This window comes from Saccopteryx bilineata, chromosome 4, assembly GCF_036850765.1.
Source record: "Saccopteryx bilineata isolate mSacBil1 chromosome 4, mSacBil1_pri_phased_curated, whole genome shotgun sequence".
Classification (NCBI taxonomy): domain Eukaryota; kingdom Metazoa; phylum Chordata; class Mammalia; order Chiroptera; family Emballonuridae; genus Saccopteryx; species Saccopteryx bilineata.
In genome coordinates, this window is record NC_089493.1 from 124,645,548 (window position 1) to 124,672,762 (window position 27,215).

At 40.5% G+C, this 27,215-nt stretch overlaps 2 protein-coding genes across 2 annotated transcripts in view; one reads left to right on the forward strand and one right to left on the reverse strand.

Annotated features, from left to right (window-relative positions):
- The first annotated feature begins 1,145 nt into the window (after nucleotides 1-1,145).
- Nucleotides 1,146-13,890, forward strand: KLHDC2 (kelch domain containing 2). Its single transcript, XM_066277924.1, has 13 exons — nucleotides 1,146-1,624; nucleotides 4,779-4,858; nucleotides 6,638-6,755; nucleotides 9,442-9,557; nucleotides 9,833-9,914; nucleotides 10,096-10,179; nucleotides 10,434-10,514; nucleotides 10,591-10,649; nucleotides 11,055-11,164; nucleotides 11,600-11,672; nucleotides 13,097-13,184; nucleotides 13,279-13,331; nucleotides 13,575-13,890. The coding sequence occupies exons 1-13, from the start codon at nucleotides 1,472-1,474 to the stop codon at nucleotides 13,696-13,698; spliced, it is 1,221 nt and encodes a 406-aa protein (XP_066134021.1). The 5' UTR covers nucleotides 1,146-1,471; the 3' UTR covers nucleotides 13,699-13,890.
- A 192-nt stretch (nucleotides 13,891-14,082) lies between these two features.
- The window catches only part of NEMF (nuclear export mediator factor), a 54,830-nt gene continuing 41,697 nt past the window's right edge, over nucleotides 14,083-27,215 (reverse strand). The window contains exons 23-33 of the mRNA XM_066277923.1: nucleotides 26,196-26,472; nucleotides 25,428-25,470; nucleotides 25,253-25,302; nucleotides 22,629-22,782; nucleotides 19,098-19,175; nucleotides 18,747-18,944; nucleotides 17,011-17,043; nucleotides 15,913-16,013; nucleotides 15,774-15,817; nucleotides 15,610-15,689; nucleotides 14,083-15,347 (exon numbers count right to left, since the gene is read on the reverse strand). Coding sequence (XP_066134020.1) covers nucleotides 15,270-15,347; nucleotides 15,610-15,689; nucleotides 15,774-15,817; nucleotides 15,913-16,013; nucleotides 17,011-17,043; nucleotides 18,747-18,944; nucleotides 19,098-19,175; nucleotides 22,629-22,782; nucleotides 25,253-25,302; nucleotides 25,428-25,470; nucleotides 26,196-26,472 — 1,136 coding nt within the window. The 3' untranslated portion in view covers nucleotides 14,083-15,269. The remainder of the gene's footprint in view (nucleotides 15,348-15,609; nucleotides 15,690-15,773; nucleotides 15,818-15,912; nucleotides 16,014-17,010; nucleotides 17,044-18,746; nucleotides 18,945-19,097; nucleotides 19,176-22,628; nucleotides 22,783-25,252; nucleotides 25,303-25,427; nucleotides 25,471-26,195; nucleotides 26,473-27,215) is intronic.

The window sequence follows — 27,215 nt, forward strand, 5'->3', positions numbered from 1 at the left end:
ATATACAAATAAGGAAGTCTCTGATACAAAATTTCTTATCTGAGGCATAGATGGGATTCCTCATAAGAGTGCACCACCTCACATCATGCAACCGTCAAGGGTGTGAGGAAGACTTAGTATTGAGAAGATTTTAGTATTAAATGAGTGGGAAAAGCTTAATCTTAAAACTAATCCTTAGGCTAGAAGAAAGGACCTTGCCTTCTTACAGCCTGTCCCCCAATGCTAAGTATAAGCGAGCAAACATATACATCATATTTGCAAACTTATTTGACCTACACCTGGCTAGAGGCTTAACAATTTTACTGATCTTTTCCAAGAACCAGCTTTTGATTTTGTTCATTTTTCTCTGTTGGTTTCCTGTTTCAACTTCATTGATACTGCTCTAATTTTTATTATTTCTTTTCTTTTGCTTACTTTGGACTTAATTTACTCTTCTTTATGTGGTTTCCTGAGATAGAAACTTAAGATGATTGAGTTTAGATCTTATTTTCTAATACATGGCATTTAATGCTATATGTATTTCCCTAAGCAGTACTATCATCCACACCACAAATTTTGAAAAGTTGTAAATATTTGCTAGGGAAGGCATTGCAGGCAGTGAAAATTTTAGTGAGAAAGCCTTTTGTTGTTCAAAGTATTCCTTCTAAATAGTGATTCCAGCGTGCAAATTGGGACGAGAGGAGAATGAAGCACACTCCCCTCACCAAACACATCCATGTTCATTAGACTTGAGGCGTCTTCTGGTCCAGCCCTACTTTACAGGAGAGGACTCCAATTTAGATTATAATAATTCTGTCTCTGCCCTTGGCCTAATTGAAATATGTCATATTAATATGTAAGAGAAAACCGTGTCTGCGTGTAAGAGCAGGACTCGCCCGAGGGACTGGGCAGTGGTGGGTTCTGAAATGCTTGCCGAGCAATTTTCCAAACTGTGTGCGCAGGGCAGCACTAAATCAGGATGCCTGCTGTCCGGAGGGGCGTGGCGGGTGTTCTTCTGGCCGCAGAGACAGGGCACGGCTCTTTGTTAGAGACACAGCGGCCGGGCCAGTGCACTGCGGGGGCTTGTGGGGTGGTCCGTCTGCTGCACCTACGCGGCCAACACCGGGGCTGGACGGCAGGCCGGTCGGGCCGGAAGCAGTGAGAGGAGCGGCGCTGGGCAAGGACGCGCTTCCGGAGCCCGGCGGGCGGCCTCAGCGGAACGGGCGGGCCGGCCGGGCGTAAACAAGGCCGCCGGCAGTGTGAGCGAGCCGGGGGCGGGGCGGCCGCTCTGGGCGCAGGGACCCGCCACGCGGACCCCGCCGGCCGCCCTTCCCGCCGGGTAGCCAGGAGGCTGAGTGCTGAGTAGCCGGGCGGGCGCACGCGCGGGCGGCGGGGCACGGCTTCCACGCCGTCCCCGTCCGTCCCTTTCCCCTTTGTCTTTCCGCGCCCCGCGGCCGTGGGGAGCGTCGGGGAGCAGCCGGGCGGCCTCAAGATGGCTGATGGCAACGAGGACCCTCGGGCGGACGAGCAGCCGGGGCCGGCCTACGAGAGCTACGAGGCCATGGAGCTCGCCTGCCCTGCCGAGCGCAGCGGCCACGTAGCGGTCAGCGACGGGCGCCACTTGTTCGTCTGGGGCGGCTATAAGGTCAGTGCGCGTCGGCGGCCGGCGGGGCTGTCTGGCCGGGCGGGGACCGCGCCCCGCGTCGCAGCTCTGCCCGCGGGGCGTTCTGGTTTTGCGTCTGGGAGTGTGCTCACGAGCCCCCGACTTGTCCCAGGGCTCCTGGGCTGTTGTGTTGTCACACCGTCCCCCCCCCCCACCCCCCCCAGCCCAGGTGCCCGCGGCAGCCCGGAGGCTCGGTTTGACCTCGGAGCGTTATTTTGGGGGAGGGACGGCGTGTTGGGCGGTGCCTGACGACCTAGCCCTGTTTTTATTTAAAAGATTGGGGCTGTGTGTAGGGGAGGTGGCGGGCTTGATGTCACTCTTACTCTTCGTCGGGCCTACCTTTGGAGCGAGGCCTTCTGGCCACATACTGGGTGACCCAGGTGGAGGAACCCCCAGGAATCCTCGCGCGTGCCGAGCCCAGCTGTACCTGTGCAGGTGGCCTAACATTTTACGGGTGTTTTCCTTTCCTTTTGGTTTTAGCTAAGGGCTGACATTTTCAGAAGAAGCCCCTGTTATGGAAATTAATGGAAAAGCCCCACCAGTAACCGAAAAATGCACAGTTCCTTGACCCCTAATGATAAACAATGTAATTAGTTGGCATTTGCGTTCCTTTTCCATCTCCGCCTGGGGAATGCAACTCCGAGTGTGTCTGCTATTTAAACCTTGCCCACTAGTTCTGCTCGTTCGCTTTTTAGAACTTTCCAATAACACTTCGCATTATAGAATTGTCCCCTTTCATTTGGTCAGTTGGCTCTAATCGAGTCCTACCAAAAATATTCTTTTTAGTCCCCTTTCGTCTCAGAAATGATCTCTTGCTGCCATTTAGCCCACTACACTTGTGCCTTTGATGACTGTTCCAGTAGAGCCCAAGCTCTACGTGGATCAGGCATCCCTGGTTCTACTTCCCCGTGCAGTGGGACACTCCTGCTTATCAGCAGGGCTGGCAGCCTCTTCAAGACTACTCTTGAGGTGGCTATGAGGATGCTACTGTTAAATGCCACCTGAGGAAAGACACAACCGACACACAAATTATTTGCAATAATCACACAGGCAATTTATTACTCACAAATCCTTTTGGCGTGCCTGGGTACAGCTTAAGGGGCCCCTGTTGGCTTGCTCCTCTCGGCTGGCTTTGGTCAGAGCTCAGAGTGGCGTGGATACAGTCCACCTCAACGTTGGAGTCTGGGCGACTACTGTAGCAGAGGGTCCCTCAGCTTTAGTACCCTTTCTGGCCAACGCCTTCTAACAGGTGTCAATCTACAGGATTATCACCTCAAACCACCTTTTTGGGAGTTCCTCGCAGGGAACCCCCTTTATGTCAATCTGAAATATTTACATTAAATCATTTTTTAAGATGTTCTTATTTTTATTAATTTACAAAGTTAATGTAAAAAACACCAAGCCACTTCTTATCTATGTATAACTTCACACACATACTAACTGGGCTCTGCTTGTAAGTCAGAGTCTGTTTATCACATTACAGAGTTATGGCACTAAGCCATTATATTAATTCCTATCCAATTGGCATAACTTTACTTAATTTGAATAATTATTTTCATATCCTTTTAATTACTTTTATATATCTTCCATATTTTTATATTTCTATATATTTAATTACTATAACCTTATATTACTACAACAATGACTTGCTTTATGACTCTGGCAGTAAATTTCAGCTTGTGGTCCAGTTAACCTGAGCCTAGCTGACCAGTCTCCAAAGATGGATGGGAATAGTGCTGTAGCTGTCCTGAATACTTTGGGTAGTTTAACCATGAAAGTATTCTTTTGCCACTCCTAATTAATCTGTGTTTTCCTCAGCCTCCAATGAACAGGTGTTTTAGAGGGCACTTGTTAAGAGGAAGGGGGTTGGTATGTGGTGATCTTTATTGAAATGTAAATAATTCCCAAGTAGAAAAAAAACTTGATCAGTTATACTTCAGTCTAAATTACTTTATTCAAATTCTGTTGTAAAAATCGGGAACATTGAGGGATTGGGACTTTTCTGTGGGGTGGGGAGAGGGGGCCTTGTCAGGATGGAGAGGCATGATGGGTGAACCCAGTGGATGGTTCAAAACCAGGCTATCCACATTTTGGCCCAAACTCTGAGGGAGGCATAGGAAGCCCTGGAGCCTCCTACATAGTAGTCAGCTTTCCTCCTTAGGCCAGGCTGATCTACACCGGGTCAGCCTGCTATCTTCCAGCCCTCCTTTGGGAAGAGTGGAAAGCAAAGTGTTTACATGGCTAGGGGCTTAATTCCTGTATAATACTCAAGCTTAGTAAGGCTTCAACACCCCTTCTGTGAACTCCACTTGTTTACTGTATGTTGACATTGTTACCATTTTCCCCCAAGAAAGTGGCCAGCAAGGTTCAAAGGTTGGACAGGTCAGGCAACAGTTGAAGTTGCAAATTCAGGGAAAGGAGGCTGAAATCCTGGTTCCATTACTTGCTAACTAACCTTGGGTGAGTTACTTACCTCTTTAAGAAACCTGTGTTCTTGAAATTGAAAAACAACAAAAAACAACCTGGTGTGAGGGTTAAATAAAGCAATCCATGAGTAGCACACTCAGCTAGTTTGAGCATAAGCCGCTCAGTCTGTTAAGAATTATTTACCCGACAGAAAATGGAGCAGAACGAGGAACTTAAAAATTTTGCTTAAGGACTTAATATTTGCATATTTGCTGGGCTATCTTTTTTGCATCTGGGTAGAAAATGAATGGGTCAAAGGAAAGAATGGTTGGAAAACTGGACAGCGCTTGGAGTGTGGGTGAGGAATTAAAGGTAGACTTTTATTTAGTCCGCTCACCCCAGGGCACTGGTATATTCTCTCCTGAGGTCCTGCACTGGCATCTGGTGCATGGTCTGTCCAACATCAGTGGCCTGGGAAATTTCCCAGTGATTACTAAACTTCCTGCACCATTGCTACTCTCGATCAAAAATCTGAAATTAGAGCCGTCTTTAGGAAGCATTACCTTGAGTATCTGGCATGGGGTGGGGAGGACTGTGCATTTGGTGGACTTGTTGGACCTATTCTTCCTATATATGTCAGTATCTCAAATAAGATATGAAAAAATGTACAGTAGTGCCTCATTGGAATACCGATTATTTTTATATTTGCAATTTTCTTTTTGGTTCTTAGAGTAACCAAGTCAGAGGATTATATGACTTTTATCTGCCTAGAGAAGAACTGTGGATCTACAATATGGAGACGGGAAGATGGTAACTGGATTTATAAGGGGGACTAAAACATTCACATAATGTTGTAAACAGAAGGAAACTGTAAACTGTAAAACCCATGCTAGTGAATAAAAATATTTTAATTAAAGGTGCTAAACTCTATGTTCTGAAAACAATGTTGTGCAGGTTTGGCTTAGCTGTTAAGCTTAGATACTTTAGTATGTCTTCAGAAGTAGCAGTAATTACTAGATGTTTTTATGACCTTTGAAGGAATTTCTATTCAGGGCTTTATAAAGTATCATACTATCATTTAAATAAAGAGGTAGAGGCTTCAGATCCTGGAATGGAAATATAATAAAAGTTCCATATATGTATATCTGAAGATGCTGTCTTTTGTTATATGGTATCTTGAATGAAGAAAAACTATACATTACATCTACTAGAAATAAAGGTGGTTATTCTGTTTTAAAGAGTTCTGACAGTAAAATTTCTATGCAAGTCTGTGAAATAGTATGTTTTGTACAAAACAAATTTAACTTAAATTTGCCTTCCATCCGAACTGGGAATATTCTGAAAGGATCTCCTGTTAAGGCTCCCAACAGTGGTACTCAAGAGTGTGTCTGTGCCACATCCTAAAAAGGCAGGGAGGCCACGTGTGAGGATGTATGAACTGATCTTCCCCCACGGTTTGCATTGTGAGAACTTAGTGCTTTACATATAGTACTCATTTTAAGTATCAGAACTGGAATAGTACTCCCCTTTAAGAGTTAAACTAAAAAGAAGTTAACAGTTATTTGTATACATAGTTAATCAGTGTTTTCTGAACTGTTTGCCAGTCTTTTTCTAGAGAATTGGAAATTTATAATAGTATTCCTTTAATATGGAATTCTACCTATCTTTAAAGTTTGCCTCATAATTAAAAAAAAATAAGCCTACTAAAATTTAAAACCTTAAAGTGATATTGTGAGCAGAAGACCTTGACTGACCTATTAGTATTCTGAGTCTTCTACTATTTCTTAATTAGTTTTGATTCATCTTCATTGAGATTCAGAATGTGTTAAAACATGCAAAGCACTCAGAGGACTGCCTGGCCTATGGAAAGTACTACCTAAGTGTCTGTAGTATTAGGTAAGGTTTGAGTTAGATGCATTTGAGTGGCTAAAGGAGACTGAATAAAAACACCTAAGGAATTCATCTGTCAGGACTGGGAAGTTGAAGGTTTCCTGGCCCACTCAAAAACAAAACAATGCCTGACCTGTGGTGGCGCAGTGGGATAAAGCGTCGACCTGGAAATGCTGAGGTCGCTGGTTCGAAACCCTGGGCTTGCCTGGTCAAGGCACATATGGGAGTTGATGCTTCCAGCTCCTCCCCCCCTTCTCTCTCTCTGTCTCTCCTCTCTCTCTCTCCCTCTCCTCTCTAAAAAAAAAAAAAAATAATAATAAAATAAAATATTAAAAAAAAAAAGATATTAAAAAAACAAACAAACAAAAAAAAAACAAAACAAAACCATCACTAATGGCCATGTAGATAAAAAGCAAACCATTTAGTTTGAAAAACAAAATGGTATGCTTCTGGAGTTAGTGTGACACTGAGGCTTTTAGAAGCTCTCTTTCTGCCTCTGGGCAGGCCCTGCTGCCTGGCCTGCAGAATGAAGAGGAAAGAGCTTGTTCTTTGAATTAATTTTAGAGTGAAGAGAGACCCTAGATGTGATTTAGTCAGCCCATTCATTTTTTCCCCCTTTATTGTGGGAATAGAAGAAAAATAAACATGTTTTTACATGTCCCTTTTGGGAGGCTTATTTACATTGCTTTTCCCCCTCAGGAAAAAAATTAACACTGAAGGTGATGTTCCTCCTTCTATGTCAGGAAGCTGTGCCGTGTGTGTAGACAGGGTGCTGTACATGTTTGGAGGACACCACTCGAGAGGCAATACAAATAAGGTTAGTGTTTCTAAGGAGTGTGTTCAAGGCAGTTTTATTCCTTTTCAGACCACTTTTTTCGTGTCCCAGTTAAAATTATGTGCACTTGATTTTGCTATGAACATGCATTTTAGTATTTGGTCTACCAGTATTCACTTAGGCTAGGGGTTGGGAACCTATGGCTCACGAGCCAGATGTGGCTCTTTTGATGGCTGCATCTGGCTCACAGACAAATCTTTAATAAAAAAAATAATGTTAAAAATATAAAACATTCTCATGTATTACAATTCATTCATTTCCTACCACTCATGTTCATGGTTGCGGGTAGCAGAGCCAATCACAGCTGTCCTCCGGGACAACAACAAATTTTTATTGGATAATGCATAACGTACACGGGTCGTTGTATGGCTCTCATGGAATTACATTTTAAAATATGTGGCGTTCATGGCTTTCTCAGCCAGAAAGGTTCCTGACCCTTGACTTAGGCCTTTAATGAAATCAACTTTGGTTGATAACCTCTGTGCAGTAACTTTCTACTTTGTTTTTCTCTGTGTTCTTTGCAGCTGCCTGTTCTTTTAGAAACCGGGAGTGATAGATGAGTAACAGTAAGTTAGATGAAAACGAGGGAATCATGGGGGCAGGTAAAAATTAGCAGGCCACCCCTCAGAAAGCCATAAGGATAAAAGAACACTGACAGGATTTTATATACTAACATTCCTCTGGTCTGGCACCATGAGGTCCTGTTGTTCAAACTTTGTTGATGATTTTTCCAAATAGGAAAAGAATACCAGTTCTCTCAGGCCAGAAAGACAGATGAAGTCAGTCAGAAAGGTGGACGTGATAGAGGTAGACTTATAAATTCATTTATTTGGCTACTTAGTGGACACCTTACATGCTTAGCACTTGGTTGGACACTGGAGACAGAGGGAAGAATACGGTCTGCGCCTCCTGGAGCTCACATTCTAGAAGGGACACATAATAAGTAAATGATTTCAGTAGCACATGGTACAGAGGTACGCAGAGGCTGGCTCATAGGAATAGCTCAGTAAATACTTCTGAATCTGAAAAGGAATCCTTGACATTGTGTTAGTAGGATGGAAGAACAGAAAAAGGAAAGTCTTCACCCAAGAGGTGATGCTTGAATTGAATAACCCCATTTGAAGGAGTAGCCAAGATATAGATATCAAGATGCAAAAGTATTTATATAATCTGACCAGGTGGTGGCGCAGTGGCTAGAGTATCGATCTGGGACACGGAGGACCCAGGTTTGAAACCCCAAGCTTGTCGGCTTGAGTGCAGGCTCACCAGCTTGAGTGCAGGGTTACCAGCTTCAGCACAGGATCATAAACATGACCCCATGGTCACTGGGTTGAGTCCAAAGTTACTGGTTTGAGCCAGGGGTCACTGGCTCCATTAGAGTCCCCTAGTTAAGGCACATATGAGAAAGCAATCAATGAACAATGCTGCGATTACGAGTTGATGCTTCTCTTCTCTCTCCCTTCCTGTCTGTGCCTCTCTTGCTTAAAAAAAAAAAAAATAAAGGAAATGCCAAGTGGTCCACCATAGATGTCACATATGGCTGAGATGGTTTCAAACTGCGTCACTAGGAACCGGAGGACACTTGTGGGAGGACCATAATGGTGTCAGATGGCTGGCTCCAGACTGCTCCTTCCACCATCTTAACATTTTTGTTTTTATATGTTAGGCTTTTACTTACAGTTCTGTTTGAAGAAAGGGCCTGTGCCTAAGAGATTCTGAGGCAGGGCTGTAGGCTGCAGTCGAGCCATGTATGTATTTCTCAGGGCCAAGGGAGAGGGAAACAGTTTGACACAACATGAGAAAACTTGGGGGAGAGAGAAGCTGTGGCTCTCAGGAGTGGTCAGAGGAATAGTAGTTGTTAATATGTCAAGTGGACAGGGTTGAGTATTTTAAGTTTGATCACAAGGAAGTTTAGGAGTCTTAAATATAATACATTTATAGTGGTCAGATTTATCCAAGCACCTGGATGTGGGCCATTAAAGATAGATACTTAATCTTTTAGATTTGTCCTTAGCTCCTAGAGTTGAGTAGGCCTTTAAGACATATTTGTGAGCATGGGATCATAGACATGACACCACAGTTGCTGGTTTGAGCACAAAGATTGCTGGCTTAAGCCCAAGGTTGCTGGCTTGAGGAAGGTCTCACTTGCTTTACTGTAGCCCCATGGTCAAGGCACATATGAGAAAGCAATCAATGAACAACTAAGGTGCGGCAACAAAGAATTGATGCTTCTCATCTCTCCCTCTCTTGCGTGTGAGAAAAAGACATTTGTCCAATTGAATTTGGGAGTAAAATTGCTTAGTGATTTTTTTTTTTTTTGTAATACCATTATCTTAATGTACATAAGTTGGATCAGTAGAATTCTAAGTGCCTATCTAAGGCATCATGTAAACCAATACATTTCTATTCCTTCACCAACAAAGTGTGGCTATGGGGAAAAAATTAGCTCAACTAAATAGGATGTTTAATGACTTAGGAAATTTATTTTCTGGTACAAGTTCTTTATCTAGACTCAGTAACAGTTCTACAGATGGGCAACCAGTCTACAGTCATAATTTTAGTAGTACTGAATTAGATGACATTATTATTATAAATCACAGCAAAATTAAATGTCAGGGTTGAATTTCTTCCACACAACCAAATCTAACTGAAGCCATTGCTCTGACAGTTCTACATGCTGGACTTAAGGTCTACAGACAGAGTGTTACAGTGGGAAAGAATTGATTGCCAAGGGATTCCTCCATCGTCAAAGGACAAACTTGGTGTCTGGGTATATAAAAACAGGTGAGTGAGCAGCACTACAGGTTTGGGTTTTTATGTGGAAAGTGTTTTGCCATTCAAGTATCTTATCTAATAACGGTTGTAACTATAAATAATGTATGAAGATCAAATGAGTTAAAACATCAAAGCATTTAACATAGCATATTAGCCATGAAACATTAGCCATATTATATGAGTATCTTCGTGTGCCTTTTCAACTCAGACAACAAAGTAAGAAAAATCTTTTGTATCTTACTTAACCTGTAGATATTTAAAAAAAATTTTTTTTAATGAAATAGGTTAATATTTTTTGGAGGGTATGGATATTTACCTGAAGATAAAGTATTGGGAACTTTTGAATTTGATGAAACATCTTTTTGGGTAAGTGAAGTTTCATGTTTGAATATGGCCTTCTTAGTATGTTGAAACAATACATTTTATTTAGTAGTAGTTTTGTTCATTTAGCTTTGTGATTGAAGTCAGACCAAGGCTATATAATTTTGCAGACATTATTTGTAAAGGAATTATAAAGTAACTCAGACACTGTTACTATTTTTTGTAGAATTCAAGTCATCCAAGAGGATGGAATGATCATGTACATATTTTAGACACTGAGACGTTTATCTGGAGCCAGCCCATCACTACTGTGAGTTACAGAAGAATTGGGGATATTAAAGCAAGACTCCTTAGAGAGGGGAAGTAGAGAGGGAGGTGCCATTCAAGATCTGTCGCCAATAACCTTTGTAACCCTAGAAATTATAAGGATTAACTGAATAATATATTAAAGCACCTGGCATAGCACCTGAGACATTAGCCATTATTATATGAATAAAGATTTTTATGTAGTGAAGTGTGAAGACACTGGTGTTTATAAAAAGTTCACTTATACGACCTTACTAGGGCAAAGCCCCTTCACCTCGTGCTGCCCACGCCTGTGCCACTGTCGGAAACAAAGGCTTTGTGTTTGGAGGCAGATATCGAGTGAGTATGTAAACAATTTCAATGACTTGCTCTGAATTATTCAAAATGTTAACTACTTAATTTTCTTTTTTTTTAGGATGCTAGAATGAATGATCTTCACTACCTTAATCTGGAAACATGGGAATGGAATGAATTGTAGGTATCACATTAGATAATTACTTAGAAAATTAAAAAAAAAATTTCAATGGCTTTTTCCCTTATTCTCCTATTAGCATATAATGTACGTCCTTAAATTTTCTGTAACTGTGAATTTAAATAAACATGATCATTAGATCCTTAATGGAGGGATTTTACTTTTCTATTTCAAGTTCCCGTTAACTGTGTACCTGGCATATAGTATGTGCTCAATGTTTGTTGAAAAGAAAGGTCTAAAGTTGACCTTCAAAGAAAATAGCTCATTCTAAAGCATGTAGTTAATACCAAAAAACCTTTTAAAATTTAAAGTCTCTTTTTTCTTTAATTCCATATAAAATTTAAAAGAAAACTTTAATATTTCTCTGCTTTTAGATGTTGATATTGTAACTCAGCTATTACTTTCAGAGTCCCACAAGGCATATGCCCAGTTGGCCGATCTTGGCACTCACTAACACCAGTTTCTTCAGATCATCTCTTTCTCTTTGGAGGATTTACCACTGATAAACAGCCACTAAGTAAGTCCTTAACAATATGATAAGAAACTGTTATATATCATTCATAAACGTGTGTGTGTGTGTTGTGTGTGTGTGTATATATATATTTATTTATTTATTGGAAAAAAATTGTCTATTTTAGATGTATTGGGGCTATAGGGTTAGTTGGAAGGTTTGCTATTAATTCTGATCTTCTAACATGTCCCTATTAATTGTTTTTATGCTGTGACATGTATCCATTCTGTAAAGAAATAGCCAGGAACACTGCAAGACCCTGCTGAAGGGCTGTAGTGTGCCAAAGGCATACTTGGTTACTTGCAAAAGAAAAAGCAAATTTACTTTCTGTAACTGCTCACACTTCAATTACCTTTCTTGCTAGAGCTGTGCCAGTGAAATATCAGTGTAGCACTGACAGAAGAACGTACCTCACGGCTCTTTCCTTGTTGTGTCCATCAGGTGATGCCTGGACGTACTGTGTCAGTAAAAATGAGTGGATACAGTTTAATCACCCCTATCCTGATAAGCCAAGGTATGGACTATTTAAAAAGGTAACTCTTACAGTACACTAAAGAGGTCCATAAGGGTGTACAAGACAGAGTGATTGAGGAAATCTGACTGCATTAAATCCATCATTCTTCTAATAAATACCCTAGCATTCACTAAGGCTTAACATCAAACCTTTTGAAAGGAACAAAACAAACAGTGAGTATCAGATGCTTTCTTTCCCATCATTTCTGTATGAAAAATAGGGCTGTATTTTGATCTTTACTTATTCTTTATTATAAAATGACTGATATAGTTACATATATAATCCAGTTCTTTACCCAGGTGAGTTGAACTGCGTCTAGGTTTGTCATTAAAAAAAAAAAAAGATAAAGGAACTAGAAAGAAATTTCAAAAACCTTACAGAATGTATATGGGGAAAAAAAATCAAGAACTAATTAAGAATAAGCAGTCAAACCACCAAAAAAGAAGAGCCTATTAGTTATTTTTGCCCTGGCCGGTTGGCTCAGTGGTAGAGCGTCGGCCTGGCGTGCAGAGGTCCCGGGTTCGATTTCCGGCCAGGGCACACAGGAGAGGCGCCCATCTGCCTCTCCACCCCTCCCCCTCTCCTTCCTCTCTGTCTCTCTCTTCCCCTCCCACAGTGAGGCTCCATTGGAGCAAAGATGGCCCGGGCGCTGGGGATGGCTCCTTGGCCTCTGCCTCAGGCGCTAGAGTGGCTCTGGTTGCAGCAGAGCAATGCCCCCTGGTGGGCAGAGCCTCGCTCCCTGGTGGGTGTGCCAGGTGGATCCCGGTTGGGCGCATGCGGGAGTCTGACTGTCTCTCCCCGTTTCTAGCTTCAGAAAAATACAAAAAAAAAAAAAAAAAAAAGTTATTTTTGTTGTTAATCTCAAAAAGAACTGTTACGAAGATTGGAAAGGAAATGATAGTCAAAATAGGTGTACATAGCACACTTAGCAATGTCAGCCTACGTTTTTCCCTGAGCCTCTAACCTAAGTGCAGTTGCCCACTGAGACTGCACTCGGCACAACTCTCTCTGGGATGCCCGGGCCATCAGAGATGGGCCATGTCCTGGGCACGCCATGTCTAGGGCAGACGCAGCATCCCTTCAGGTTTGTGTGAGGCCAGCTGGCCTGCCAATGAAGAGGAAGGAGAGGCCACATCCCACTTGTCACCCACAAGGTTTTATTGCTAACAAAGGCCAAGAGAACAGTTTGTTCAGCTCACGCCCTTCACCATATATTAGGTCTGGACCAGAGAGAATGCCAACATCCAGATAAAGTAGACACTAATTTTTTTAGCATTGGTTCCTTTTCCTTAAGATAATTGTTTCTCACCTTGAAGTTTTGGTCTGAACTAAAGACTCTGGTCCTCACCAGCTGTGTTCTGTAGTATGAATGATCAGTTTGGTGTTTGGATGACTTCACACTAAGGCTTTTGTTTTGAACGTAGATTATGGCATACAGCCTGTGCCAGTGATGAAGGAGAAGTCATTGTTTTTGGTGGCTGTGCTAATAACCTCCTTGTCCATCACAGAGCTGTAAGTATACACCTGATGTTAAAGGACGCTTAATGATATTGCTGAAACTTACTTGTGAAGTACTTTTTAATGCGTTCATCTTACCCATTTTCAGGCACACAGTAATGAAGTGCTCATATTCTCAGTTCAACCAAAATCTCTTGTAAGGTAAGTAACTTTTCACTTGGTGCTTAGAGTATTTAAAATTGTATTTCTTAACACTTGAAAATAGTGCTTCTGAAAAACTGGGTTTATGGATAATTCAAGGGCACTGACAAACCTTCATTGATACACCTAACCAGTTCCTATGAAAATCTTTAAAGAAAATGGTCTCTCTTAATAATTCTTCAAGTGTGTATCCTTCTAAACAGGAAAGTGAAATTATTTTTCTCCCTCCTTGTTCACTTTCAGGCTAAGCTTAGAAGCAGTCATTTGCTTTAAAGAAATGTTAGCCAGCTCGTGGAACTGCCTTCCAAAACACTTACTTCACAGTGTTAATCAGAGGTTTGGTAGTAACAACACCTCCGGATCATAAGGCTCCATAGGTAACACCACCTCTGATCACCCTGCTTGGACAGTGAGTCTGTGAACACCAGAGGTGGCATCGTTTGTATAGTTTATATGCATTGTTGTAGTTTTGCAGCTTTTGATTGTAATGTGCATGTGACTGGCCTAGAGAACCTATTTTTGTGTCTAAAGTTTACAATAAAGGTATATAACACCAGAACTGTCTTCTGTTAAAACAAAGGAAAATTGATACTTGGGCCTTTTAATCCAAGGAATGGTTATTCTATTTCCTTTTTGTAACTTTAGGATATATATCTGTAGACACATTATACTAATTATTCTTACCACTTAAAATGAAGTTTCCCCCCTTTTATTGAATATATTGGGTGACACCGGTTAACAAGATCATACAGTTTTCAGGTGCACATTTCCACAACACATCATCTGTACATTGTATTGTGTGTTTACCACCCAAGTTGAAGTTATTAAAAAAAATTTTTTTTAGATCTTTTTTTAAAAGGCAAGAATAGTCTATTATGTTGTATTTACAACATGAGGTTATGTAATTATAAAGTTCTTCTAAACAATGTTAAGTGGAAAAATATTCTTAATAGGACTGATAAACTGATAAAAGAATTTTGGAAGGACCAACAAACTTTATTACTTTGATTTTAAACATTTTGGTATAGGATCTGGGTAAGTCATGTTTACTATAGGCAACGGTTGTCTGATCATTTAAAAAGGAACAGTTCTGTAGTTCATAAAAGAATGGAAATACAGTGTAACTTGACTTCCCATTCTGTTAGGGAGACAGAAGAAAGCTGGATTTGGAGTCTTTAGTGGTGAGCCTGAAAGTGCACTTTGGACATCACAGGTTAAGGTACTCTGTAACATGCTACTGCTACTTCCCAGTGGTGGGAGATACAATGGTACAGAATTGAAGAAGGTTACAAGAGAGAAATTAAGGTGAAAAGTGAGGGTGTATAAATGCATGGACTATCAACACCGATTTCTTATAGGCGTTATTCCTTAAGCTGAGTCAGGGGAATTATATACTTGTATTTTAAATTTGGTCTAATGGACTTTTTGACAGGTATACATCAAGGCAGAAGGAAACTTACTCTGTCAATACTTAAAAGAGTTTTCAAGACACATAAATGTTTAACTGCCCTCAGCCACCACCACCACCACCAGAAAAAACCCCAAAAAACTTGTGACTGGCCTGTGAGGCTTTGATACATTATATACAGAAGATTAGCAAGTCAAAAGACTAAGCAATTGAGCCATTTCACTACTCAGTTTCTTTACAACATGAAATGAATACTTAATATTAACCTCCCAAATTTCAGGAAAATGTAGGAGAATAACTACAGATGTATACAGTCAGCATTTAACTGGCCACAGATACTTCAGGAAATCCTATCATAGTGTCTCCTTTATAAAATTGGGATAAAGCATGTGTAAGTCTTTTTGGTGACTATAGCAAGGCAATGTTTAGTTATTTGAAAAGCAAAAGTCTTGTTACATGGTGTTTTCATCTTTACACTTCCAAAAGCTATAAAATTGTCTCTTTGCACATACTTTAGGGTGTCATTTCAGCTATTTCCTTTTCACGTTGAGAAGATTGGGTGCAGACACTTTGACTTTGCCAGGAATGTTTCTTGATAAATCTGTGTCCTAATAAAAGAGAACTGATGAGTATCTCTACATTCTATATGATCAGTCATATTTTTTTATAACAATATGTATCCTCTCCTATCAAAAGGCATTTCTAAAATTTTTACCTGAAATGATTTTACTTATTTTATACTGCTTTTAGGAAGAGTATTTTCTACCAAAACAGTAGCTGCAGCTTACATCTACTAAATAAAATAGCAAATAATTGCTGATATTTTTAGTCACATCAGCAATCTTAAGGGAGTTCTGGAGGAATACTTACCTTTACACTGCGGAATAAGTCTTTTTCTCTTGCTGTCGCTTCTTTGGAATGCATGAAGCTATTCAAGGCTGTTTTTGCAGCTGCAAGTAGAAAATAGAAGAATCTACTTCTGTTCAGTCAAGAAATGTTTAAAATCATAATACAAAAAAAAAAAAAGTAAATACCTTTTCCCTTTTTCTGCATTCCAGGAGTAAGCTTCACCTTGTATCTGTAAAAAGGAATCGTGTTAGTGACTAGAGATCACAGAACAATTCCTCAATCCCTGCCGTGCCGGCTGTGCTGGGTGCAGCAGTGCCGACTCACTTGTAGTTTGTCATGGTGCTGTACGGGGCGCACACTGGAACAGCGAAAAGTAGCACATCTTCGGGATGTGGCTGCCCTGTCAGAGAGTCAAACAGAGTTTCCTGAAAAGGAAAAATAAGCGAGTATTAATTTACATTGGTTCTAAAACAGGAAATCGTTAAAAGCTGTCAAATATAATATCTTAACATTTTTATCCACTTTTGGATAAATGGCCTTAAGCTGTGCTTTATAGCCCTGAAGAGTTTAAAACCCATGGTGTTTAAATATATATTTAATTTATATAATTTCTGCCTCTCATAATGAGAAATGAGAATGATGGTTTTCAGCAAGGCACCTGTGACCATGTAAGAGAAGGGAGAACTTGTTGGGTATGACTCAGGTTGCAGAATGCTGCTGTGGATTAGAATGAAGCACAACAGTGACCAAAGATAGATTTAAATCCATTGCATGGAAATGGGGCTGACCATCCAGTTGGGGGTTTTGTCTCCAGAACACATTGGGCAGTCAGTGTCTGGAGACATTTTTGATTGTCACAGCTGGGGAGAGGTGTGGCAGGGATAGAATACTGGTTTCTGGTGGATAGAGACCAAGGATGGGACAGCCATCCACAGCAAAGAATTATCCATCCCAAATGTTCATAGTGCTGAGACAGAAATTCTGGGCTAGACTAGCCTTCTCTCTTACTGTTCCTTAAGAAGAATTCCTAGGGCTTCGAGTTTCTCATTTGGTGGGCCACCTACAAGTATGCCCATATTTATTTAACAACATGAGTAAATTTGGAGACAAAATGCTTGGTGCTCAAGTAGTATTACTGCATGCCATGAACTTTTCTAAATGGTTTACATATATGACCTTAGTTCTTAAAACAACTTTCTCTTAGTAGGGACAGTTATCCCCCTTCTTCAAATGAGGGAACAGGCACAAAGAACGTTTCCAGGGTTGCTATTATATGTAGCAAAGTCGGGTTTCAACCCAATGTTTAACTCTAGAACCCTGTTTTAGCCTTTCCGTATTTAATTACATAGTTGTATCACATGGTCTGGGAGCTGGGGTGCAGAGTGCTGTGGTGGAGGCCCGACCCCAACTCAAAAATCATACCTCATTTCCCTGTTGATCTGGATCTTGTTCTTCCTGCTCCAAACATAAAATTTAAAGAGTGAGCTATAACTTAATTGAAACTATACACAGACTGTCACCAAATTAACCCACAGGATAAAGGACCCCAAGGTTGTGTTCTTCAGGGTCCCAAGACTCCGAGTGAATTCATTTGTGTCTACTATTTCAGAGAGCGATGCCATTCAAAGAGAAAAAAAGATTGTTCTCTGAGATTAAAAAAAAAGACTTTCCTACAGAGCAGCAATTTTCAACCTTTTTCATTGCATGGCACCCATAAACTTAATTACTAAGATTGTGCAGCACACCAAAAAATGTATTTTTTGCTGATCTGACAACCCCCATAAAAATCATATACTTTTGAATCATTCACATTGGATGGCTATTGCTTTATTGGCTGTTGTCATTTTTTTATTTGGCAATCTAACAGAAAAGAGTTCCTTGCCCCTGACTAAATAGTCAGGTATTGCATGTTTTAAAGCTTCTTGTGGCACACTGGTTAAAACTGCCACAGAGTGAGTATATGCTACAGTGGTGAATGTTACAAGGACAATGCAAAATGACAAATAACAGCTCATAATAAAAAAGCTGATGCGTTTGCCAGGAAAAAAGAAAATGGAGAATTTTGGTGAATAGAACTTTTACATTCGAGTCTCTGTTCAACAGTTTCAGGACAAATTTTCACATATTTTGTTTGCTTTATTCACATTAAAAAAACCTATCTGGACATAACCTATCTGTGAAAGGACATTCAAAATGTACACCTTTAATCAGGGGTCCCCAAACTTTTTACACAGGGGGCCAGTTCACTGCCCCTCAGACCGTTGGCGGGCCACCACATACAGTGCTCTCACTGACCACCAATGAAAGAGGGTGCCCCTTCCGGAAGTGCGGCGGGGAGGGGGGCCAGATAAATGGCCTCGGGGCTGCATGCTGCCCGCGGGCTGTAGTTTGGGGATGCCTGCCTTTAATGAATACTTGTGAGTCCTGGGTTTACAGAATAAACTATGAATATGATTATGAATATAAGAACTGTAAAAATGTAATAAAAAATCAGATGCCCAAAATTTTTAATATTACTACTAAACACTGTTCAGCAGAGAAGAAATAGCAACACATTCAGAGTCCCCATGAGCACTATCCACATTCAGCAGCACACACAGTTATAACCAAACTGGGACTGCCATAACTGAAAATATAGGCTAAAGCAAGTTTTTATGATTTAAAACACAAGTTATTTGCTCAAAATTTCAAGGAGATGTATGCACTCATGCAAGATGTACTCGGAGCTGGGCTTGTATTCAGTTGATAGAACAATCAAGCAACCATCTTAACTGGAAAATGTTAACTTCTTACTGGTTCTCCAACTAAGGCACTTGGCCTTGAACTGTGTAGCCACTCTCAACATTCTGTTAGCTGTAGGACAGTACAGCATATATACCTGTAGGAAAACCTTAAGAAGTGCAAATCAGTTTAAGTTACCACCAGAATTCAGTAAGGCCTGTGCAGAAAACATGATTTTCTAAAGACTAATGACAAACTTGATCAGATGTCAGAATAACCTTTTTTCTGCTTGTAGGCTGTATTTCTAGAGTAACTTTCTATCAAGAACAGGGTTACTGTCCTGGTTTTACCACTGTTAGGTCCCATATCCTGGGAACCCTGGAATGACTGGTCACCCTAACTAACAAGCAAAGCCCACATGTATATGACACCCTTACCCTGTCATTGTGAGGATCATCCACAGCCAAGTCCTGTAACTCGTGACTTACAACCTCAAGGGTTGGAGTGTCTTTCTTCATGCTGTCTGAGACCCGCAGTCCACCTCTAGGTTTCTGGGGCTGCTTCTTCATTGGTTCATCCTTCATTTTTCCTTTCTTCCCCTTCTTCCCTTTTTCTTCTCTGTTTGAACCTGCAGACTTTCATTCAGAGGAAAAACCAGTTAATATCAGTATTTTCAATATTGTCACGATTTTAACAAAAATGCAGTGACTACCTTAGCACATAAAATAGGCAGGGTCTGCATGCTCCTTGAAAAGCAAAAGAAGAAAAGGTTTTTAGGTATCACTTACCCCGAGCAATTTCATAATGAGTTCACGGTCTTCTTCATCTTGGTCCTTGTATTTTTCCTTCATTTTTTTCATTTTACTCTATAAAGTCAAAAGATTTAGGTTGGAAAATTTCAGCAGTAAAAAAAATGACAACAAATGATTGTAAAGAAAAGGTGCTTTTTAAGGTCTCTGTCAAAAATGCTATTGAGCAAGGTACCATTCCAAAGACAGATAATTCATACATAGTCCTTACCCCTCAAGGAATTTACCATGTGGTAAGAAAAGAGGGTATATAAAAGAGTAAAGATAGATTAATGTACATATTCTACATACTACAGAAGAGGTACAAATTATTTCTAAGATAATTTTTAGAAAGACATTTCTTTGAGCTTCAAGCAAGAATTGTGGGGAAGAAAAGCAGAACTTCAAAGTCTTAAAGGAAGGAAATAATTTTATAGTATTTGAGAATATAGGAAAAGCAAGACTCTAAGGTAGTGTGACAGGGTGGGGGCTCCGTGGATAGAGCGTTGAACTGGAATGCGGAGGACCCAGGTTCGAGACCCCGAGGTTGCCAGCTTGAGCGCGGGCTCATCTTGTTTGAGCAAGGCTCACCAGCTTGGACCCAAGGTTGCTGGCTCGAGCAAGGGGTTACTCGGTCTGCTGAAGGCCCACGGTCAAGGCACATATGAGAAAGCAATGAATGAACAACTAAGATGTCACAGAAAAACTGATGATTGATGCTTCTCATCTCTCTCTGTTCCTGCCTGTCTGTCCCTATCTGTCCCTCTCTTTGACTCTCTGTCTCTGTAAAAAAAAAAAAAAAAAAAAGACTATAAGGTAAAGACAGGACAGAAGAATAACAGAAGTCACTGCATTTGGTTGGAGTCAGGATATACATATAGAGGAGGAACAGGAAACCAGGCAGCAAAGCTAGGCTGTGTACTTACTATCAAAGCTCTTAAGACTGAATTTTATCAACTGAACTAGTGTATTCTTTGCCTGTACATCAAAATAACCCTAATGGTTTTTTTTGTTGTTGTTGTTGTTTTTTTGTTTTTTTTTTTTACAGAGGCAGAGATAGACAGGGACAGACAGACAGGAACGGAGAGAGATGAGAAGCATCAATCATTAGTTTTTCGTTGTGCGTTGCGACTTCTTAGTTGTTCATTGATTGCTTTCTCATATGTGCCTTGACCGCGGGCCTTCAGCAGACCGAGTAACCCCTTGCTGGAGCCAGCGACCTTGGGTCCAAGCTGGTGAGCTTTTTTGCTCAAGCCAGATGAGCCCGCGCTCAAGCTGGCGATCTCGGGGTCTCGAACCTGAGTCCTTCTGCAACCCAGTCGGATGCTCTATCCACTGTGCCACCACCTGGTCAGGCCCCTAATGGTTTTTTAAACTATAGACATCTATCTAGGTCTCACCTTCAAAGATTTTTGCCTTAGGCTTAGCTGCGGCTGACTTAAATTTCTAAATTTTAAAGATTTCTTTTTTTATTGCATGCACATGAGAGAGACAGGAAGGGAGAGAGATGAAAAGCATCAACTCATAGTTGTGTCACTTTAGTTGTTCATTGATTGCTTTCTCATATGTGCCTTGATTGGGGGGCTCCAGCCAAGCCAGTGACCCCTTGCTCAAACCAGCGACCTCGGGCTTCAAGCCAGTGTGACATTTGGGCTCAACCCAGCGACCATGGGGTCGTGTCTATGATCCCACGCTCAAGCCGGTGACCTCAGGGTTTTTAACCCTTTGTATAGTATGAACATTCATGTATGTTCGTGTGCCTCCTGACCATCCAGAGGACAATTGTATAACAAAAATTTTTATTTTAAAAATGTGTAAGGCAACATTAAATAAAGGCAAATGTATGTTCTGCCTGTTTCTATAAATTAGATATCAAACAAACACGATTTTAAGTTAATAAAACTGGAACTGGAACTAATTTTATTTTTTGGGAAAAAATCTCACTCTCAGGTGTCAATGAGCATGGAAAAAAAGTCACTAAAAATGTTAAAACTGGGCCTTCAGTGTTCCAGGTTGACACTTTTTTTTTTTAATTAATTTTTTTTTTGGTTGACACTCTTATCTACTGTGCTCTCATCCCTTTCCCCCAGTCAGGCTAAAATTCTAAAGATTTCTTTAAACCAGTACACAGAAATACAAAACACTAACTGTAAAAGACTGGTAAGTCAAACTTCATTACAATTCCCAAATGTGACTCTGGCCGGTTGGCTCAGTGGATAGAGCATTGGTCTGGTGAACAGATGTCCCAGGTTTGACCCCTGGTCAGGGCACACATGAGAAGTGACCATCTGCCTCTCTTCCCCACTCTTCACTTCTTTCTCTCTTTCTTCCCCTCTCACAGCCAGTGGCTTGGTTGATCCAAGCATGGGCCTCAAGTGCTGAGGACACCTCGGATGATTCAAGCATTGGCCCCAGATGGGTTGCCAGGTGGATCCTGGTTGGGATGCATGCAGGAGTCTCCCCTCCTCTAAATAAATTATAAATAAATAAATAAACATGACTAGCCGCTAATTTTTAATATTTCACAACTTCCCAAACAGTAAAGCTTTTAACATGCAATAAATGGTCCCAATCTAGATTTTACTCTTGTCACTAGGCTATCTGCCTGTTCCTATGTTACCACCGTACAGTACTGTTTTATAATTCTAACATTAATGGTTTTACTACCTACTAGGAAAATCCTTTCTCAATATTCTTTTTCAAGATTTCTCTAGCTATTCTCTAATAGTTACGTTTTAGAATTACTTTATCAAGTTAATTAAAATCTCAATTCTGATTAAAGTCATGTTGAATTTACATACTAATATTGGGAGAATTGATGTTCTTCCCTTCCGTATGTGCAACTATGTTCCTTATTTGAGGCCCACTGGAAAAAATAGGAAATTCTGATACTATGGATGGAGAGAAGATCATTAAATATGATCTTTATTAAGATTTCAAAGGAATTTTAAAAAATTTATTTTAGAGAGGGGGGAGAGAGAAAAAAAAGAGGGGAGGAGCAGGAAGCATCAACTCCCATATGTGCCTTGACCAGGCAAGTCCAGGGTTTCAAACTGGCGACCTCAGTGTTCCAGGTTGATGCTTTATCCACTGCATCACCACAGGTCAGGTCCAGAGGAATTTTTTTAAAAAGACACTGATATGCTGGCTGAGAATCCCCATTTTATACCACTACTGCATTTTGAAATATTCAATGTCCACTACTTTTTCCTTCATCACCACCTTTAAATAAAATATATAAAAATGCTAACCAAAACTGCATTAGTAACTGAAAAAGAAACGATTAAGCTATCACTTTACTGCCTGAGTGTGGCAATCTCAATCTCCCGTTCCTTCTGCCTAGATGACCTTAAAGGATCTCTAGGTTCCCTAAATTGACACATCCTTTCAACTAATTTTTGGTTAAAGGATTATCACACAGGATTATTTTTTTGCCTATATCATGTTTCACTTAAACCTTTTAAAAAATTAAGAGGAACCTCACAACCTCATTCGGCACAGGCTTGAACAGCTCACCCCAAAGTTTCATACCTTCTGTCCTCGCTTCACTGGCTGCACAGCTGGGGCACTTTTGCTCATGTTCTGCTGAGTCTCAATGTGGAGCACATTTTCTTTCTCTTTGTCCTTTCCCTCTATCACTTCTAAATCCCCTGAGTCACTTGGAAGCCTTTTCTTCTTCAGTTCCCTAAATATAAGTGAAACAGAAACATCTATTTCTTAGAATTTCAAATTCTTAGTGCCCTAAAAAAATTACATGGGGAAGGGAACATGTACAACGTATAAAAGATCACAGCTTCTGCTTAACTTGATGATCACCAGGCTGTGGTCTACAAGAAGCACAAATTATCACACAGAAAAAAAATTAAAAATTTTCTCATAGATTTATTATTCTTTCTGTCATCCAGGCTTAAAACACTGTCACCCTTGAATTATCCTTAGTATTTACACTCAATTCAATCCCTTAACACCTTGATGGCCAGGCACTGGGATTTGCAGTCTTTGTAACCAACATGGCCTTGGCAGATCTTAGCTATTCTCTTTTTTATTTTTTATTATTTATTGATTTTATAGAGACAGAAAGGGAGAGAAATAATGATTTATTCCACTTATTCATTCACTGGTTGATTCTTATATGTGTCCTGACTGGGGATCAAACCTGCAGCCTTGGTGTGTTTGGACAACAATCTAACCAATTGGCTACCCGGCCAGGGCCAGATCTTAGCTATAAAATAAAATATTTGTCAATTAGTTGGCCGAATAAATGGATAAAAAATAAGCAGATTAAAAGAAAAAGGGAAATTTCTATTACTGGGATATTTTTCATGCGGCGATCTCTTCCATTCCCATTGCCCCTGCCCCAGGCCAGGTCCTCATCACTTCCACACTGATATCCTCCAGGGACTTCCCCCTAGGAGACCTGTTAAGAGTCATCTTCCTTAATTGTATAGAATGTCACATTCCCCTTGAAAATCTTCCAAAAGTCCTCCTCACCTTACTTTCAGGATAAAACCCAAAATACTTAGCTTGACATTCTAGGTTCCCAGCATTTGGTCCAAATTCACTTTGCCAATATGACCTACCAGGTCACAAACAACTACTTCCTGCTCCTTTCGCCTCAGTCTGTTTATCATTTGCTCAAAGCACTACACATAGTGTTTCCAAATTCCTGCTCTCTTCTGTTTAAGTTTAGATGTCTCAGTTTCTGACCTTATTACCTTAATTTACCTAAGTGCTAATATATTTTCAAGGAATACTTCTGATGGATGGCCTCAGACGCCTGAACTCATGGCAATTTCTTACTCCTCAAGTACTGATTCACTCTCAGATAACACTACAATCGACCCTTGAACAATACTGGTTTGCAGCACTTCTATGTCCTGCAGAAGTGGACCCACACAGTTCAAACCCGTGTTGTTCAGGTGTCAATTGTGTTTTCAGTCCATGGTGAGGAATCCACAGATGCAGTTTACATGAGGACTTCTGACTGCACAGGGGGTGGGGGGGTGTCAGCTGCCCTAACCCTCACCTTGTTCAAGGGTCAAATGTATCTACAGGTTTATGGCTATTTCCTCAATCCAGGACTCCAAAACTTCCAGAGGCAGGAACTTATTCCACCTCTCTGCATATAGGTTATCTTTCCACCCACAGCAGCTGTCTCTGGTGTCCACTCCTTCCGCTGCTCCTGTTCTGGTTATCTCCCAGGATCCGCTGTATTTAAAAACAAAAGTCTTCTCTCTTATGTAAAACTTTCCTAATTAATTTCAAGTATTACTACTATTCCTGTCAAATTGTCCTAAAACTAGTCTACTTAATACATTGCAGTCACTACTGTACATATTTATGCCTTGTGTTACATGACCCATCTCACTGAGTATAGTGACAGATTAGGGTCTAAAACAGAAAAACCTATTAGAGCTAAATATTAAAAACTAAATAAGATTTACGCTAAATCTTAGTACTTTTAATAAGGGAAGTCTTTAGAACAGCCAGCTGATCTTTCATAACTGAACTGTCAATAAAAAATAATTATACTTTTCCTATTCCTCCTCAATCTTTTGCTCCTTTAATGAGACGAGACCTAGGTGACTGAATTAGGTTTGGATATTTAAAAGAAGGTTGTTATTTAAGGAGTGTTACCACTCCTCAAACCTTTTGAGGTGGTGAGGTCTGATTCTCCAATATAACCTGTAACTATCTAGTTCTTAAAGCAGTTCGGCTGCCTAACCACAACAAAGAGAGACCTTTTTTTCTAGACTAAAACTATGCACGTGGGGATCAGGGGCATGGCAGTGAAGGAAGGGTTTGAGAAATGGAGTGGAGAATCAGGTGCAGAAAAAGAAATCACTTGAGAACTGTATGTTATGTACTTATACAATATATGAGAAGTGTAATTTACTGAATTGGAAAAAAGAAGAGGGCCTGACCTGTGGTGGCGCAGTGGATAAAGCATTGACATGGAATGTTGAGGTCGCCTTTTGGAAACCCTGGACTTGCCCCGTCAAGGCACACATGAGAAGCAACTACTATACTATGAGTTGATGCTTCCACTCCTATTCTCCTTTCTCTCTCTCCTCTCTCTAAAATCAATAAATAGAATCTTTAAAAAAAAATAATAATTACATGCTTTTCAGTTAGTTAAAACAAAATATGTTTACCTTCTTTCCTTGGCTGACAAATGTCTCCGACTCTGTAATTTACTGTCACTCTATAAAATTAAAAGATAAGCAAATACAAACAATAACATTAATTTTTCAAAGGTAAAATTAAAAACAAAATTATTCTATTCATTGAGGACTTGCTATTCTTCATAAAACTTTGAAAACAGCTTACCATATTAGAAGACTCCTCTTTGGAAGCCAGTTTCTGGAAGGACCTATGAAAAGAGGAATCCACTAGCCTGTAGAAGGCTTTCATTTACAAAGTCCCAAAACATTCTCATATCACACTCATAATTATTGACAATCCTACAAAATTTCAAATTTGGTAAAATTAAAAAAAAATAATCAAATTGCTCCTTTTCTCACACTTTTAAATATATAGTTAAGTAGCTGACATGCCTACTTTGTGCCGGGCACTGCTAGATGCTTTACATGCATATAACCTTCACCAAATACTCAATGAATGGGGTACATTACATTTTCACCAAGAAAAAGACTGAAGCTTAGACCTAAAGTAACTCATCCAGGGATACACTCTAAGACTCAGTTCTGGTCTGATTCCTAAGACATTCTTAACTACTCCAATGATAATGCTTTTACAACCATGGCATTATTTATTTGCTGATAAGTAAGGCATTAAAGACTGAAACACCTTATTTTTTGGATGGAATTGCTTTTCTTACATTATTAGCATTTATAACCATTTACTTATTTCTATTTTGACCTAGTTTAGTCACTTTTATATTTACTGTATTTTTCTATCCTGGGTTCTGGAAATTTCTTTAGTGAGATCTATCCCCTCAATCAAATTATGAAAAGATAGTAAGAACAGAATAATAGAGGGTAAAAGTAAGGTCAACCTTGGTATTATTATCTTTTAAAGGATTAACTCATCATCATTCCTAACTTACAAAATAAAACTTTGTAGTTTTTAAATCACCTTCGGGATTGTAGGTGGGACAAGTCGATGGAAGTATCAGGATAATTTAATGTCTCCTCCCCTTCACTCTTCATTTCGCCAACAGACTGCTGATCTCTCCCTACTTCTTCAGATTCTCCTTCATCTTCGGAGCTTTCCTCCTGCATGTGCTCTTCATTCAGCTCTTCACCCCCACTGTGGACAGTTACACCTTCCTGGTCAACCTGAGTCATGAGCTCCACTTCCACAGGCGCTTCCTGGAATTCTTTATCCTCTTCACTGCTGCTGTCACCTCCCTCTGTAAAGTCACCAGCAGGAGAGTCAGGGTGCTGCCACCAAAACAAAGCTACACAATTTCCTTGAAAACTTCAAGAATACTCTATTGATTGCCTGACCAGGCAGGCGGTGGTGCAGTGGATAGAGAGTCGGACTGGGATGTGGAGGACCCAGGTTCGAGACCCCGAGATCGCCAGCTTGAGCGCAGGCGCATCTGGTTTGAGCAAAGCTCACCAGCTTGGACCCAAGGTCGTTGGCTTGAGCAAGGGGTTACTCGGTCTGCTGTAGCTCCGCCGTCAAGGCACATATGAGAAAGCAATCAATGAACAACTAAAGCACGACAAAGAAAAATTGATGATTGATGCTTCTCGTCTGTCTCCATTCCTGTCTGTCCCTGTCTATCTCTCTGACTCTCTCTCTGTCTCTGTAAAAAAAAAAAAAAAAAGAATACTCTTGATCATTTCAGAGGGTACTCTGATTTACACAAAAGGATGAACTGGTTGGTGTGAATAAATGCTCTCCAAGATGCTTTACAGTAAATTTCTTGGGCCTGACCAGGCAGTGAGACAGTGGATAAAGCATCAGACTGGGACGTACAGGACCCAGGTTTGAAACTCTAAGGACACTGGCTTGAGTGTGGCTCACTAGTTTCAGCGCAGGGTTGCTGGCTTGAGCGTGGGATCATACACATGACCCATGGTCGCTGGTTTGAGCCCAAAGGTCACTGGCTCTGCTGTAGCCCCCTGCTCAAGGCACATATGAGTA